This window comes from Gadus macrocephalus, chromosome 4 (assembly GCF_031168955.1).
Source record: "Gadus macrocephalus chromosome 4, ASM3116895v1".
Classification (NCBI taxonomy): domain Eukaryota; kingdom Metazoa; phylum Chordata; class Actinopteri; order Gadiformes; family Gadidae; genus Gadus; species Gadus macrocephalus.
Window position 1 is genome coordinate 29,306,167 of NC_082385.1, and position 15,318 is coordinate 29,321,484.

The following is a 15,318-nucleotide window of genomic DNA, read 5'->3' on the forward strand; positions in this document are numbered from 1 at the left end:
AGAGAGAGAGAGAGAGAGAGAGAGAGAGAGAGAGAGAGGAGTGAGAGGTTGTAGAGTCCAAGTCAAGACCATTTCAGATAATGGTGTGAATAGCACAAACTGTGCCAGAGGCAGGCAATCAAACAAGCAGAGCGATGAAGCAAAATAAAAGAAGTGACTGAGAGGTCCACAACTCAACACCCTATCAATTCATGAAATTTAGGGTTTACTCCAGTGACGCATCATTTATTAATTCACATTTTTCTTAGAATCGCACCGCCAAACAATCCACTATTTCTAATTTCATTTCTAGTATACTGTAATATCTTCTTATGGACCTGATTTGGCAGAGCTGGATTCAGTTCTAATTCAGTGTCTAGTATACTGTAATGTATTCTTATGGACCTGATTTGGCAGAGCTGGATTCAGTTCTAATTCAGTTCTAGTATACTGTAATATATTCTTATGGACCTGATTTGGCAGAGCTGGATTCAGTTCTAATTCAGTTCTAGTATACAGTAATATACAGTAATAACTTTTTAACTTTCCCTTTATTTTCTATTTTTACCAGAAAAATACATGATCTGATACCAGAGAGAAAGGTTGTATAAGGGTTAGAGTCTGAGTTTGCTTGTTTGTATAAGGGTTAGAGTCCTGAGTTTGTTTGTATAAGGGTTAGAGTCCTGAGTTTGTTTGTATAAGGGTTAGAGTCCTGAGTTTGTATTTGTATAAGGGTTAGAGTCCTGAGTTTGTATTTGTATAAGGGTTAGAGTCCTGAGTTTGTTTGTATAAGGGTTAGAGTCCTGAGTTTGTTTGTATAAGGGTTAGAGTCCTGAGTTTGTGTCCAGGATCTGTCTGGGTTAGAGTCCTAGAATCTGGATTGGAGTTCCAGAGAAAGGACCAAGTTCCTTTAGGTCGGGTTGTAGTCCCGACTTGGGTTCCAGAGAGACTGTTGATCTGATCTTAAATACATTGCACTTTCAATTTTACTTACTAAAAAGCCTTTTTAACTTTCAATTTAATTTTCTCTTAAATACATTGCACTTTCTACTTTTACTCATTTCTTGCATATGTTTTCTTTTACTTATCTATTATTTTATTTTATTGTATGACAATGTTTATATGTGAAGCACTTTGAGTCTGCCTTGTGTATGAAAAGTGCTATATAAATAAAGTTGCCTTGCCTTGCCTTGCCTAATATCTTCTTATGGACCTGATTTGGCAGAGCTGGATTCAGTTCTAATTCAGTTCTAGTATACTGTAATATATTCTTATGGACCTGATTTGGCAGAGCTGGATTCAGTTCTAATTCAGTTCTAGTATACAGTAATATCTTCTTATGGACCTGATTTGGCAGAGCTGGATTCAGTTCTAATTCAGTTCTAGTATACAGTAATATCTTCTTATGGACCTGATTTGGCAGAGCTGGATTCTCGACCTGGTGTGAAACCATGTGAACCACCGAGGAGTGTCCAGCAGGCTGGACACACACATGTGCACGACCGCGAGTGTGTGTGTCCATGCCAATTATGGCATTGCGCAAATCCATCTGCCGCAGTATCGTGACGAAGACAGCACATACACACACACACACACACCACACACACCACACACACCACAACAGCCGTGTCCAAAATGAATGACGCAAAACACATCTGCCAAAAAGGGATTGGACGCTTGGATGTCCAATCACGTGCGAGGTCTAAAGGTGAAACAATGGACAGCTCATAGTCCGCCATCTCTCTTGTTTTTCTAACTTTTGAAAATCCTCCCCACAATCCCAATTAATTAATTGTCAATTAATTGTCAATTAATTGTCTTAATTGTCAACAACAGCTGTTTATTAGATTTCCAACACGTCTTACAGCCAGGCTTTAAGAAGCAGGTTGGTGTGTGGGGAAGCTGGGCTTTAAATCCTAGCACCCTCGTGTGATATGTCTTACAACTTCAATATCATCCATAGGCCCTCCTTCTGGGAGGAATCCCTTAGAGAACCTTTTAACATTTTGGGAATTTATCAGACACTTTTATCCAAAGTGACTCGCTTCATACACAAACTGATGGTAGAGTCAACCATAAAAGGCGACAGCCAGCTCGTCGGGAGAAGCTAGGGTGAGGTGTCTTGCTCAGGGACACCACGACACAGCTAGGAGGAGCCATGGATCAAACTAACAACCTTCCGGTTACATGTTAACTCCGCTCTATCTCCTCGGCAAAGCCAAACCTTCCATGCATGGACATCTGCTGGAGAGTCCTTTTCGTCGCAGCGCTTGGCATTAACGTTGAGTAATTACGGCAAGAGCAAAGCCGTTTCCCTCCCTTTACTCTGAAGAACGTGTCCTGGCCGGATTAGCGGTGCCCGTTTCGTTGAAGGGCCCTAATGCTAACAAAAGGATTTATGCCCTTTAAAGCACCATTAGAACACGCAGCCGGGATGCTGAATGTAGCGTCCATGAGCGTGCTGACGTACCGTGTATGTCTGTTTTTTATTGTACACTTATTTAGTTTTATCACTGTTGAGTACATTGTCAACACTGTAAACGCTTAAAACGTATTTTGTAAATAAAGTCTCGTTTAACCTAGCTCAATCCAGTCATGTTTACATTTCTTTTTGGCAGGGGAAATGACATGAATCTCAAGCATGGATATTAATAAACATCAATGGATAGTGATTCACAATAATAATGATAACGACTCCCCAAATTAATCGTAAACACACAGTTTCCTAAGATGGGCTGTTTTGTTAGCCAGTTTTGGGCCAAAACGAGAGTGGAAAAAAGTTGGGCCTCACGCGGTTCCTTTCGACACGTGTCATAAAACTAAACCATCTCTGAACGTCGGGGGCCATTGGACTTCACCCAGCCGAAGGTTCCTCTAACGTACCCACCCCACCCCTGGAGGCCCTCCCTGACGGCCGAGTCCGTCTCCGTGGTGGTGCCAACCTCCCTGCAGCTTAAGTCCACTCATTTAAATCAGCTGTATACAATAAAAATAAACCCTGGCTTTCATTTTCAAACTTGTGCTAACGCACTCGTGTTTGTCTATGCCTGTGCTTTGCACATGGCTTCGACGCTAAGCTGCTCCTAACTCGGGTGGCCTTGTGTTTGTTTTATATGGTGCCTTGGCAACAGCTGGCATGCCGCTCTCACCACTAAACAGCCACTTTTGAATGTCTGCGGCTGTCGTAAGTACAATTTAATGACATTAACTCCATTAGGGGAAGGCAGACTGGGCCATGTGGATATTCAGGGCTGTTAATATTCTGCGTCTAAATGTCAAAGGTTGCGTTTTTCTTTTGGGTGTGTATGAATATGTTGGGTTTGTGTGCGTCAGGTTTGTGTGTGGTTCAATTGTAATCCTCCTTCAACGCAACAGCACACATCGCAGGAGACAGAGACCTCTCCTGCGATGTATTAACTGGGGTCTGTTAACCCTGCCCAGCGCGGCTCGGATTGAAAATTGGTAGTTTAATGTCTATCCGACTTAAACTGTCCCACATTTCCGAATCAGAAATTTAGATTTTTGCCTGATCGATTATGATGTTTTATTCATGTCTGACTGTTGGCTACGCCCTCTGATTCTACTGCACTTTAACTCCCGACAATTTACGTCCCATGTGACTGCAAATGGCAAAAAGCCTCATTATTATGTCGGAGTGAAGTTTGTCACCGTACTGTGACGGCAAACTTAGCGTCTTCCTCAGTTTTACAAAGGCTCATCTTTCTATGCAACGCCCTTTCCTCAGTCGACGAGGTAGGGGTAAAATATCCCGAATGAGATCCTTAACGTCGGAAAGCCGACAGCTTTCCAGATAATCAAGGACAAGCACCGACGGACACAGTTGTTTCCAGACTTTTCCGATGATGACATCACTAATGTTAATAGTCCCAGACAGCTCCATTGGCCCCCCTGGGGGGGGGGGGCATCAGGCGAAACACGAGTCGAGGGATGTTTCCCACTCGGGGGAAAATCACAAGTCGGAATGTGACACGAAGCAGGCATGGGATCGTGTCCTTGTGTGACCAATCAGAACCATGCTTCGGCTCTCTGGTTACTTTCCGACAGATAGATGATTCCAAGGTATACCCGTGTCCCCGGGGATCATTTAGACTCAAAAAGGCAGTTTGACCTCCACATGTTCTCACAGTTCCTCAAGACCTCTCAGGCCGGGAAAAGAGACTCACTGGTGTAACTCACCTGGTTTATTGCAATCTTTCTTCGGTGTACCAGCTGGCGTCCTGGTTCCCGCCCTCTCCTGCCCCCTATTGTCCACACACCAGCAATGGCCACCGTGGCACTGTAAAAGGATAGCATTTTGTTAAAGTGTTGACTCGACACGCTGTACATTTTGAATGGTTTAAACATGAAGGGGAAAACCTGCGAAAATCATATTGTCGTATTTTGTACTTTAGTATCTGTATGAAGAGGACATCTTGTTCAGAGGTGCCGATGGCCAACAACTGTCCCATGCTAGGTGGACACGCCCACTTGTGATGTCAGAAGAGGCCGATTTTCAAGAACTTTACCATGCCGGGGAAGTTCACCTGATGGGTTTTGTACTGTCCTTCTGCATCACATTCGGGAACAAAAGCTCCCAGAAGAGGGTGTCCTTCTGGACTGGTGGTCTGGATCCCGTCTCTGTGGTGTTGACAGGGGGTCTTGGGGCGCTCTGGCTCATCTGGTCAAAGACAAAACGGGGGACGAATTCACAAATATTCACATCCTGTAACCAGACGTTGAACAAGAGGTTGACGACTCAGGTCAGGAGCATCGGCTTCTCCTACGTCTGCCTGGTCTCACCTGGTTTGTAGCAGTCTCTGGGAGGTGTGCCAGACGCTGTCCTGGTACCGGCTCTCTCCTGCCCTTGTCGATCCACGCACCAGCAATGACCAGTGGAGCCGTGGCACTGGGACAACAAAAGATTAGGTTTGGTAAAGGTCCCGTATTATACCACCAGGTGTAAGTGTGATTAGCCACTACAAGCCGTTTTGAAAATCGGCCTCTTCTGACATCACAAGTGGGCGTGTCCACCTAAATATATGCTGGATAGCAGAGCTCTGTCAGACCCCAGCAATGTGGCCAAACACTGACCTGTTGGGGTCTGTACTGTCCATCTTCGTCACAATCAGGAACAAAAGCTCCAGGAGCAGGTCCCTCGCGAGTGGTGCTGTACCGATGTTGCTCACAGTGGGTCTTTGGACGCTCGGGTTCATCTGAGGGAGGGCGGGAGAGAGAGAGCGAGAGAGAGAGAGCAAGAGAGAGAGAGAGCGAGAGAGAGAGAGAGAGAGAGAGAGAGAGAGAGAGAGAGAGAGAGAGCGAGAGAGAGAGAGAGAGAGAGAGAGAGAGAGAGAGAGAGAGCGAGAGAGAGAGAGAGAGAGAGAGAGAGAGAGAGAGAGAGCGCAATATGTTGATCATTCAGATACTTTTTGCGTGACCGTGTGTGTGTGTTTCTGTTAATACAGAGTCACCCAAAAGTCAAACTGGTAAAAGTAAATAGACAAAAGACATCTAAACTTGCTTCCAATGATGTTATCAAGGGTTCTCAAGGTGTGCATTAAGCATCAGAAAACGATTTTCAATCAAATCCATTGCACTCTCACGTATTTTCCGTCTATTGCTTTCCTTCTATTTCTTCAAGCCCATTTAATGAGTGGACTTCATCTCCCCTTCAAGCTACACAGCCAGGCCGGTGATCAATCACAGGACACTTGATCAGTATCTCCATACCAGGTTTGTCGCAGTCTTTTGGCGGTGTACCAGGTGGAGTCCTGGACCTTGCTCTCTCCTGACCAGCATTGTCCACACACCAGCAGTGGCCGGTAGAACCGTGGCACTAAAATAAAATCATGATACCTCAATGATTAGCATAAATTACACGTAATGGTATATACGATTTCCGTGGGTTCAAAGATGCTTGTGATAGAATAAAATTGCATATAAAACATTTGGAAGTATCCCAGAATATTATCAGGCTGGTTAAGCCTGCTAGATACAGGGCTTAGCTATCAGTTTGCACGCCAGTAACAGACTTCTCGAGTAGGTTGAATTTGTTGTTATAAAACATTCAAAATTAAGCAAGAGGTGATAATGAAAATGTTGAAATCAATTGAATGCTAGTGAAAACTCTTGTGTCAATGAATCCAGACCTGTAGTGGTACGTATTGTCCATTAGCATCACACTGTGGTACAAAAGCACCCAGGATAGGATATCCTTCAGGACTGGTGGTCTGGACGCTGTCTCTGTGGTGCTGGCAGTGGGTTTTAGGAAGCTCGGGTTCCACTGGTCCGGAAAGAAATATCAAACATGGGGAAAAAATGAAAGTTATGGCTGTGTTTTTTATACATCATTACAAATGTTGCATATTGAGCAGGCTTCATATGAGCCATTCTTAACCTCGAGCCAGGCAAAGGTGAAAAGGTCTCAATGAATGATTTGTCCCAGCTAACATTTTAAAAATGATACATTCCATTTAGTCTAAAATGTTCTTATATCCTGAAACATGTGTCAACCATAACTTAACATTTTCAATGTTCTGCAATTCCAGACTTATAGTAATGCAGTCATGTTGAATGTCCATTTTCCCTGCCAGCGTTCCTTTGCTTTGGCCCTCTAGCGTGTCATCTAGCGTGGAGAGTGTCATCTGCATATAAGAGCATCTCTCGTTGGGATGTTAAACACAATGTGCTCTACTGAGTTTACCCGTCAGATTTCTCACCTGGTTTGTCACAGTCGATGGTCGGTGTACCAGCTGGGGTCCTGGTTCCCACTCTCTCCTGCCCCCTATCGTCCACACACCAGCAATGACCGGTAGAGCCGTGGCACTGAGATAATGAGGATAATAACAAGCAAAAATCATCAAAACAAGACGGTCGACTAGGGAATAAATGAACAAAGAAAGTCGGAGACTAAACAAAATCATTCAACAAATTCACCAGTGGATGGTGAGTTACCTGTAGTGGTTTGTATTGTCCGTATGCGTCACACTCTGGAACAAAAGCTCCAAGCAGGGGGTACCCCTCTGGGCTGGTGGTCTGGACCCCGTCTCGGTGGTGTTGGCAGTGGGTCTTGGGACGCTCCGGCTCATCTGGTAGATAAATACACAAACAATCAAACCCTTGCAAATCAATTAAGAATATTACCCTAAACTCTTATGTCACATGTTGAGACAAGATCAAGTTTTAACGTTGACTTCAAGAGACAGAGCGGAGCTAGAAAAAAAGTATTTCTGTTCAGTTTTTAAGTGATTTTTGCCACTGCCACTGCTAATCGAATGTACCAGCCTGCTTACCTGGTTTGTTGCAGTCTACAGTTGGTGTACCAGGTGGACTCCTGGTTCCCCCTCTTTCCTGTCCCTTGCCGTCCACACACCAGCAATACCCAGTTGAGCCATGACACTGGAATACATAAACATATGTTGAATGTTTCAGAAAACCACAGAAATGCAGAGCACTGAAGTAAGGACCATCACTATCACCATCTCAACATAACTCACATTAGATGAAGAATCAAGGGATTCTTTGAAACCAAAGTCTGACGGGGGGGTCAAACAAAACATTCAAGGACCTGTCGTCACCTGTAGTGGTCTGTATTGTCCGTGTTCCACACACTCTGGCACAAAAGCTCCAGTGATGGGATAGCCCTCTGGACTGGTGGTCACCACGCTGTCTCTGTGGCGCTCACAGCGGGTCTTCGGAAGCTCTGGCTCATCTGGTCAAAGGCGAAGCAAAGCAACGTTAGCTCGGGGTGACGATTTCAGTATGAACGTAAGGATGGGGCATTTACTGCGCATGTGCGGTCGCTCATCTGTAAGAACCCTGGACTTCAAACCCATAATGTTCCTCATGTTGCACATCTCAATCCATTTACTTTTTCTACTTTTTTTTTTTATATACCGTTTCATTTTACCTAATTTTATCCTTTGCTACTTATCGCACCGTGGGTCCGAGACAAACGTCGTTTCGATTCCTCTGTTTGCCTTGTACATATTTTTTAATTGAAGTGATGGTATTAGGCCGTGGGCCTGCGTTGTACCTGGTCTGCTGCAGTCTGTGTTGGGTGTACCGGCTGATGTCCGAGTTCCTTGCCTCTCTTGCCCGCCGTTGTCAACACACCAGCAATGGCCGGTGGAACCGTGGCACTGCGATGATCGACAACAAACGATAATCAACATGTTGATTCATATTTCAAAATGGAGGTCTAGTTTCGACACACATGACATGATGTTAAGTCACGGTACCTGGAGTGGTTTGTATTGTCCATGTTCGTCACACTCTGGAACAAAAGCTCCAACGAGGGGGTACCCCTCTGGGCTGGTGGTCTGGACCCCGTCTCGGTGGTGTTGGCAGTGGGTCTTGGGTCGCTCGGGCTCATCTGGTTAGAGAGCACCGTCAGTTAGAGTTGTACTTTTGAAAATGTGTATTTTTGTGTTACATTGATCAGGGAGTGACACATCCGGGTGGAAAGAGCAGGGTGAATCCTGATCTAAAAGGCGTTGGTCCCGGTTAAGCTGTTCCTCAGCCAGGAAGTCATCGGACATCGTTGAATCTCAAAGACGAGAGGGCGGACGTTTACGAGAGTAATGAAGGATGTTCAAACAAATGTACATCTTGTCTATCGCCCTCCCGAAAGGAGAGGCCCATCCAAATCTTCAAAGACGGCAAAGTTGTGATATCACTGTTGTAGTTTCTCAAGCAGCCTTCCAGTATGAACCACTAAGGGTGTGTGAAACAACCCCATTTTGGACTCGGATGCACTCCCGGGTGCACTCCCTTACCTGGTTTATCGCAGTCTGTCGGCGGGGTACCGGGTAATGACCTTACCTTTGCACTATCAGAATAATTTTGCACTATTTAGGATTTATTTAATGTAAATATTACTTATTTTTTTCATTTTACCGAATTTTATCCTTTTCTACTTATTGCACCGTGGGTCCGAGACAAACGTTGTTTCGATTCCTCTGTTTGCCTTGTACATATTTTGGAATTGAAGTGATGGATATTAGGCCGGGGGCCTGCATTGTACCTGGTCTGCTGCAGTCTGTGTTGGGTGTACCGGCTGATGTCCGAGTTCCTTGCCTCTCTTGCCCGCCGTTGTCAACACACCAGCAATGGCCGGTGGAACCGTGGCACTGCGATGAACGACAACAAACGATAATCAACATGTTGATTCATATTTCAAAATGGAGGTCTAGTTTCAACACACATGACATGATGTTAAGTCACAGTACCTGGAGTGGTTTGTATTGTCCATGTTCGTCACACTCTGGAACAAAAGCTCCAACGAGGGGGTACCCCTCTGGGCTGGTGGTCTGGACCCCGTCTCGGTGGTGTTGGCAGTGGGTCTTGGGTCGCTCAGGCTCATCTGGTTAGAGAGCACGGTCAGTTAGAGTTGTACTTTTGAAAATATGTATTTTTGTGTTACATTGATCAGGGAGTGACACATCCGGGTGGAAAGAGCAGGGTGAATCCTGATCTAAAAGGCGTTGGACCCGGTTAAGCTGTTCCTCAGCCAGGAAGTCATCGGACATCGTTGAATCTCAAAGACGAGAGGGTGGACGTTTACGAGAGTAATGAAGGATGTTCAAACAAATGTACATCTTGTCTATCCCCTCCCGAAAGGAGAGGCCCATCCAAATCTTCAAAGACGGCAAAGTTGTGATATTACTGTTGTTGTTTCTCAAACAGCCTTCCAGCATGAACCACTAAAGGGGTGTGTGAAACAACCCCATTTTAGACTCGGATGCACTCCCGGGTGCACTCCCTTACCTGGTTTATCGCAGTCTGTCGGCGGGGTACCGGGTAATGGCCTTACCTTTGCACTATCAGAATAATTTTGCACTATTTAGGATTTATTTAATGTAAATATTACTTATTTTTTTCATTTTACCTAATTTTATCCTTTTCTACTTATTGCACCGTCGGTCTGAGACAAACGCCATTTTGATTCCTCTATTTGTCTTGTACATATTTTGGAATTGAAGTGATGGATATTAGGCCGTGGGCCTGCGTTGTACCTGGTCTGCTGCAGTCTGTGTTGGGCGTACCGGCTGATGTCCGAGTTCCTTGCCTCTCTTGCCCGCCGTTGTCAACACACCAGCAATGGCCGGTGGAACCGTGGCACTGCGATGAACGACAACAAACGATAATCAACATGTTGATTCATATTTCAAAATGGAGGTCTAGTTTCAACACACATGACATGATGTTAAGTCACGGTACCTGGAGTGGTTTGTATTGTCCATGTTCGTCACACTCTGGAACAAAAGCTCCAACGAGGGGGTACCCCTCTGGGCTGGTGGTCTGGACCCCGTCTCGGTGGTGTTGGCAGTGGGTCTTGGGTCGCTCGGGCTCATCTGGTTAGAGAGCACCGTCAGTTAGAGTTGTACTTTTGAAAATGTGTATTTTTGTGTTACATTGATCAGGGAGTGACACATCCGGGAGGAAAGAGCAGGGCGAATCCTGATCTAAAAGGCGTTGGACCCGGTTAAGCTGTTCCTCAGCCAGGAAGTCATCGGACATCGTTGAATCTCAAAGACGAGAGGGTGGACGTTTACGAGAGTAATGAAGGATGTTCAAACAAATGTACATCTTGTCTATCGCCCTCCCGAAAGGAGAGGCCCATCCAAATCTTCAAAGACGGCAAAGTTGTGATATTACTGTTCTAGTTTCTCAAACAGCCTTCCAGCATGAACCACTAAAGGGGTGTGTGAAACAACCCCATTTTAGACTCGGATGCACTCCCGGGTGCACTCCCTTACCTGGTTTATCGCAGTCTGTCGCCGGGGTACCGGGTAATGACCTGGTCCCCTCGCGCTCGTGTCCCCAGATGTCCACGCACCAGCAGTGGCCTGTGGAACCGTGGCACTGGAGAAGACACATTTAATTCAACTTTTTTTATTCTTATAGCCCTTCATCATCATTACAGTCTCAAAGTAGACTGGGTAGCCCCGCCCATTCTGCCGGCAATTTGAGTTCGCCCTGCACGTTTTTGCGGGAGCCAATCACCGAGCTGGCTTTTCCCCTTGGCGCGCTATTGGCTGGTTTAACACAATGACGGCAGGGAATCGACTGCAAGCAGCCAATCGCATACAGCGTCAGTTGAACTAGTCCCGTTGACCACGCCTCTTGTTCTAAATAAATGACAGCAGACTCCCCTGACCGACGTGCAATCTACGATCGAGCTTGGTCTGGCAATAACCAGACTAGTCTCAAAGGGCTTAACAGGCCAAATACTAATGACACATCCATGGTTCCCATTTGAATCACAAGCTCTTAAATCGAACCTACAGCCCCTTTTAAACAATGAAAGTCCACAAGGGAGAAGGTTGAATCCACGTCTGCTTCCTGACCTGTAACGGTGCGTACTCTCCGCGGGCGTCGCACCGGGGGGCAGAAGCCCCCGCGATGGGGTGTCCCTCCGGCCCGGTGGTCTGGAGGCTCTCCCTGTGCTGCTCACACCTGGTCTTGGGACGCTCCGGCTCATCTGGTCCAAAGAAGGTTCCGAAATATTCAGTCACAGAACACATGCACCCGGACACATTGTGGGCATGAGCTCGGATCGAGGTTCCACAAAGAGAGACTTTATCGTATTGTTGCGACGGCCCCTTACCGGGTTTGTTGCAGTCGACGGGAGATTCCCGGGGGGGACGTCCTGGTGTTGGCTCGCTCCTGCCCCTGGCTGTCCACGCACCAGCAGTAGCCGGTGGAGACGTGGCACTAGTGTATGGAGCATCAGGACGTTGAGAAAAATCTGTATTTCGGTGCATCCCTAATGGCATTTTCCATTGGGTTCCATCGTTGGGAACGACAAAGGGAGAAATAATTGTCATTGAGGTGTTTGTCTTTTCACCTGTTGGGTTTTGTACTGTCCGGCCTCGTCGCAGTCAGGAACATAAACACCCAGAAGGGGGTGCCCCTCTGGGCTGGTGGTCTGGACTCCGTCTCTGTGGTGTTGGCAGTGGGTTTTGGGACGCTCTGGCTCTTCTGAGGAGATAAACAAGCATAATGTGTGCATATAAAAGCATAACAGCCAGGCGCTGATTAACACAGGAAGTTTACGATCTCGTGCGCTAGTTCATAACAGGTCCTTTTTTTTTTACGATCGCGGGCACCACATGAAAGTTTACGATCGCGTATAACGTAGAAACTCAGAGGGGGGCCCGTTGGCTGTAAAAAAAAAAACGCCAGGCGATGCTTTCCGGAGAAAACAACAAGGGACCCTGGGGGGGGGGGGGGGGGGGGGGGGAGGGGGGCGGTTGGAGTCTGACCTGCTTCGTCACAGTTGGTGGGAGGTGTACCAGGTGCCGTTCTGGTGTCCGCTCTCTCCTGCCCCCTACTGTCCACGCACCAGCACTGACCGGTGGAGCGATGGCACTGCAACAAGGAGGCATCCGTCAGGCCAAGTGCGTGATTCAATCAAATATCACCAAATAACAACATCGGGCAAAGTAGATCAAACCGATCCTTTTAAGGGCCCCCTACGTTACCGCCAAACGGGGACATGGATTAGCAATTAAGAGCCTCTAGTGACATCACACCTGGGAGTGTCCGCCCAGATGTACGATGGACAGTTCGGCCCAGCCTGTTAGTATACACCACTGGGTCGGCCGCAGAGGTGGATCTACCCTCATACATCTGAGTAGTCGGCCGACCCCACCTCACTCCTGGAGGACCGATAGGGGAACGGGGGGGCACCTCGAAGGTGCCTGGGTGTGTTCCTGGGCCTACCTGCAGGGGTCTGTACTGTCCGTCGGCGTCACACTGAGGCACATGGGTGGTGGTCAGGACGGGCCGGGGGCCTCTGGGCTCCAATGCGCCCTGCACGCTGTCCCGCTGCTGCTCACACCGGCTCTGGGGGCGCTCAGGACGGCCTGGGAAAGCGGGGCGGACAAACGCACACAAAGGGGTTAGGAATCTGAGGCAGCTTTTGGACATGCTCCACGTGTTAGGTGACACACTTGGGGGGACATGCCATGTCTACGTCCCAGCATTGTTACACTTTTATTGTTTTTGTTCGACGTGGTTCCTAGTGCCGCACATACCTTATTATGCTCCATAAATGAATTGCTTGACATGCATTACTGACTCTGACCATAGGGGGCGCTGACAATACGAGATTTTTGAACCCCTGATTCAACAGAAAACAACACAACAACAGCGGCTCGGACCAATGTGCGTCCGCAGCGCAAAACCGGGTGTCCCGTACCGTGCGGGGAACACTGGAAGCCGTCGCCATGGAAACCGGGACGGCACTGACAGCGGAAAGAGCCGGGACCGTTGGAGCAGCCGGCGTCGGCGTGGCACGGGGACGACCGGCACTCGTCCACGTCTAAGAAACACACACACCACACGACAAGAACAATCTCTACACGATTCATTCTGGCCTTATTAGGAGGAGGACGACAGGAAGATGACATGCATAGGAACTGCTGCGTTCGACGGTGACCCAGACGAGAAGGGACTTTACCCCGCCAGGTCGCCATGAGGAACAGTCATCGCTTTGGCAAAACGGACTCACTTCTGACTGCAGGAAGTGGTAGCGAGAGGTTTGTCTCTCGGTTTCTTTACCGCTGGAGCAGCAATCGCTGGCTCTGATTGTCGGGATGTTACAACGTGTAGCATGAGGTGCCGTGCTACGAGGGAACAGCGGGACTTATGTATTCACCCTCACATCAACACACACACACACACTCACACACTCACCCAAACACACACACACATGCAGGCACACGCATACCTGCACACGCACACACACATATACACACACACACAGACACACTCACGCATACAACACCCACACACACAAATGGTTAGGTCACATATTCGGTATGTCGTACCTTTTAGGACTTCCTCTTGTCTGAAGGCGTGGCAGAAGACAAGGTGAACGTATTGGAATTGCTGGAAGGCATTTGAATGCTATATTCGTCATGGAAATCCGGTGGGGAAAATACATGTAGGTGCCCACCCCCCCCCCCCCCCCCCACACACACACACACACATTCCAATTCCGTTCTACCTTGTCTTCTGCGACGTCTTCAAACAAGCTAAAAAAGGTAGGACATACCGAAGTCATGACATAACCAGATAGGAAGCAATGAGTGGGATCGGCACAGTAAATGCACAGTGTGTAAACTATGGTTTCTTAATAAATAACTATTAAACAATATGTCATATAAACATCATATTACCAAATGAGCTGCCTACACCCACTACATTTATTTTCTGTCTCTTTCTCCCCCCCCCCCCCCCCCTTTTCTCTCTCTCTCTCTCTCTCTGTATTTCTCCATCTCCTCACACATCTGTCATCATGGCCTCACCCTCCCTCTTTATCTCTCTCTCTCCCTTGGCTCCTGTCCTCCCCCTCCCGTCTCCCTCCCCTCTTCCCTCCCCCACGGCACACAGCTGTGCAGCACCAGTGTTGTGGGAGAAATGATCTGTTGGTGTTCTAGGGCAAAGGGTGAGGGCACACAAAAAAAGTGTGAAGGAGCACTTGGAAGGAATATTTGTAAGATTTGTTATCTAAAGGGAACTACCACTCAAATCATGACAGCACTCATGTTAGTGGAGGATGAAAAAAAGTTGTATTTTGGGATTTTAAAAGTATATTATTAATAGAATACACTTTTATTACATGTAGGGTTAGTGCAAAGATAAGGGCAAGCCCCCCCTTCATAAGTGTTTTAACGATAGCGTGAGTGCACACATACGTAGCATTGGGGAGGAGGGGGGAAATGTTATGATACCAACAAATGTTCTTTAATATCGAGAAAGTCAAAGTCAATGTTAAAGCTGCTGCAGGTAAGATGCAAGAGTTGTAAAGAGAACGAGAGCAGAAGAGAAGATAAGAAGGTAGGATTTTGAAACTAAAGGAGTTCTCTCCCTTGCTCTCTTCCCTCCCTAACATTCTTCACCATGAGGAGCTTTGCAATTCACACATCGACAGGCAAGGTGGATTCCCCCGACCAATCAGGGAAGAGATGCTCTGATTGGTCAGAAATAAATTAAATTGAAATGGTCTCACAGAGAGGCAGGTGCAATCAACTGAAAACAGATATTTTTCACAGTGCATTTCACTCACTAATTAACACTTTAACATCACCACCAAACCTTCTCCTTGTGAAAACACTGTTTACGGTAAACATCCGCCTCAACATGAATGGCCGCCACACTTGTGCACCACGTACCAACACAGGAGCGGCCATCATAGCTGAACTCGTATCCGAAGTGACACTGGCACCGATGGGACCCTGGCAGGTTTACACAGTCAGCACCGGGGCCACAAGGGGCCAGGCCCTCTGCACACTCGTCTACGTCTGGAGAGAAGAGAGAGAGAGAGGAGAG

At 47.2% G+C, this 15,318-nt stretch overlaps 2 protein-coding genes across 2 annotated transcripts in view; both read right to left on the bottom strand.

The window, feature by feature from the left end:
* LOC132455176 (nidogen-2-like) overlaps positions 1 to 13,306 on the bottom strand; it is a 25,484-nt gene extending 12,178 nt beyond the window's left edge. The window contains 22 exon segments of the mRNA XM_060048965.1: positions 4,177 to 4,253; positions 4,857 to 4,885; positions 5,071 to 5,192; positions 5,707 to 5,812; positions 6,126 to 6,259; positions 6,696 to 6,801; positions 6,931 to 7,064; positions 7,269 to 7,374; positions 7,554 to 7,687; positions 8,012 to 8,117; positions 8,217 to 8,350; positions 9,002 to 9,107; positions 9,207 to 9,340; positions 9,993 to 10,098; positions 10,198 to 10,331; positions 10,737 to 10,842; positions 11,328 to 11,461; positions 11,588 to 11,694; positions 11,828 to 11,961; positions 12,246 to 12,351; positions 12,706 to 12,848; positions 13,184 to 13,306. Of these exon segments, the coding sequence (XP_059904948.1) occupies positions 4,177 to 4,253; positions 4,857 to 4,885; positions 5,071 to 5,192; positions 5,707 to 5,812; positions 6,126 to 6,259; positions 6,696 to 6,801; positions 6,931 to 7,064; positions 7,269 to 7,374; positions 7,554 to 7,687; positions 8,012 to 8,117; positions 8,217 to 8,350; positions 9,002 to 9,107; positions 9,207 to 9,340; positions 9,993 to 10,098; positions 10,198 to 10,331; positions 10,737 to 10,842; positions 11,328 to 11,461; positions 11,588 to 11,694; positions 11,828 to 11,961; positions 12,246 to 12,351; positions 12,706 to 12,749 (2,299 nt within the window). The 5' untranslated portion in view covers positions 12,750 to 12,848; positions 13,184 to 13,306.
* The window catches only part of LOC132455485 (nidogen-2-like), a 5,039-nt gene continuing 2,479 nt past the window's right edge, over positions 12,759 to 15,318 (bottom strand). Inside the window, exons 3-5 of the mRNA XM_060049347.1 lie at positions 15,162 to 15,207; positions 13,170 to 13,306; positions 12,759 to 12,848 (exon numbers count right to left, since the gene is read on the bottom strand). Coding sequence (XP_059905330.1) covers positions 12,759 to 12,848; positions 13,170 to 13,306; positions 15,162 to 15,207 — 273 coding nt within the window. The remainder of the gene's footprint in view (positions 12,849 to 13,169; positions 13,307 to 15,161; positions 15,208 to 15,318) is intronic.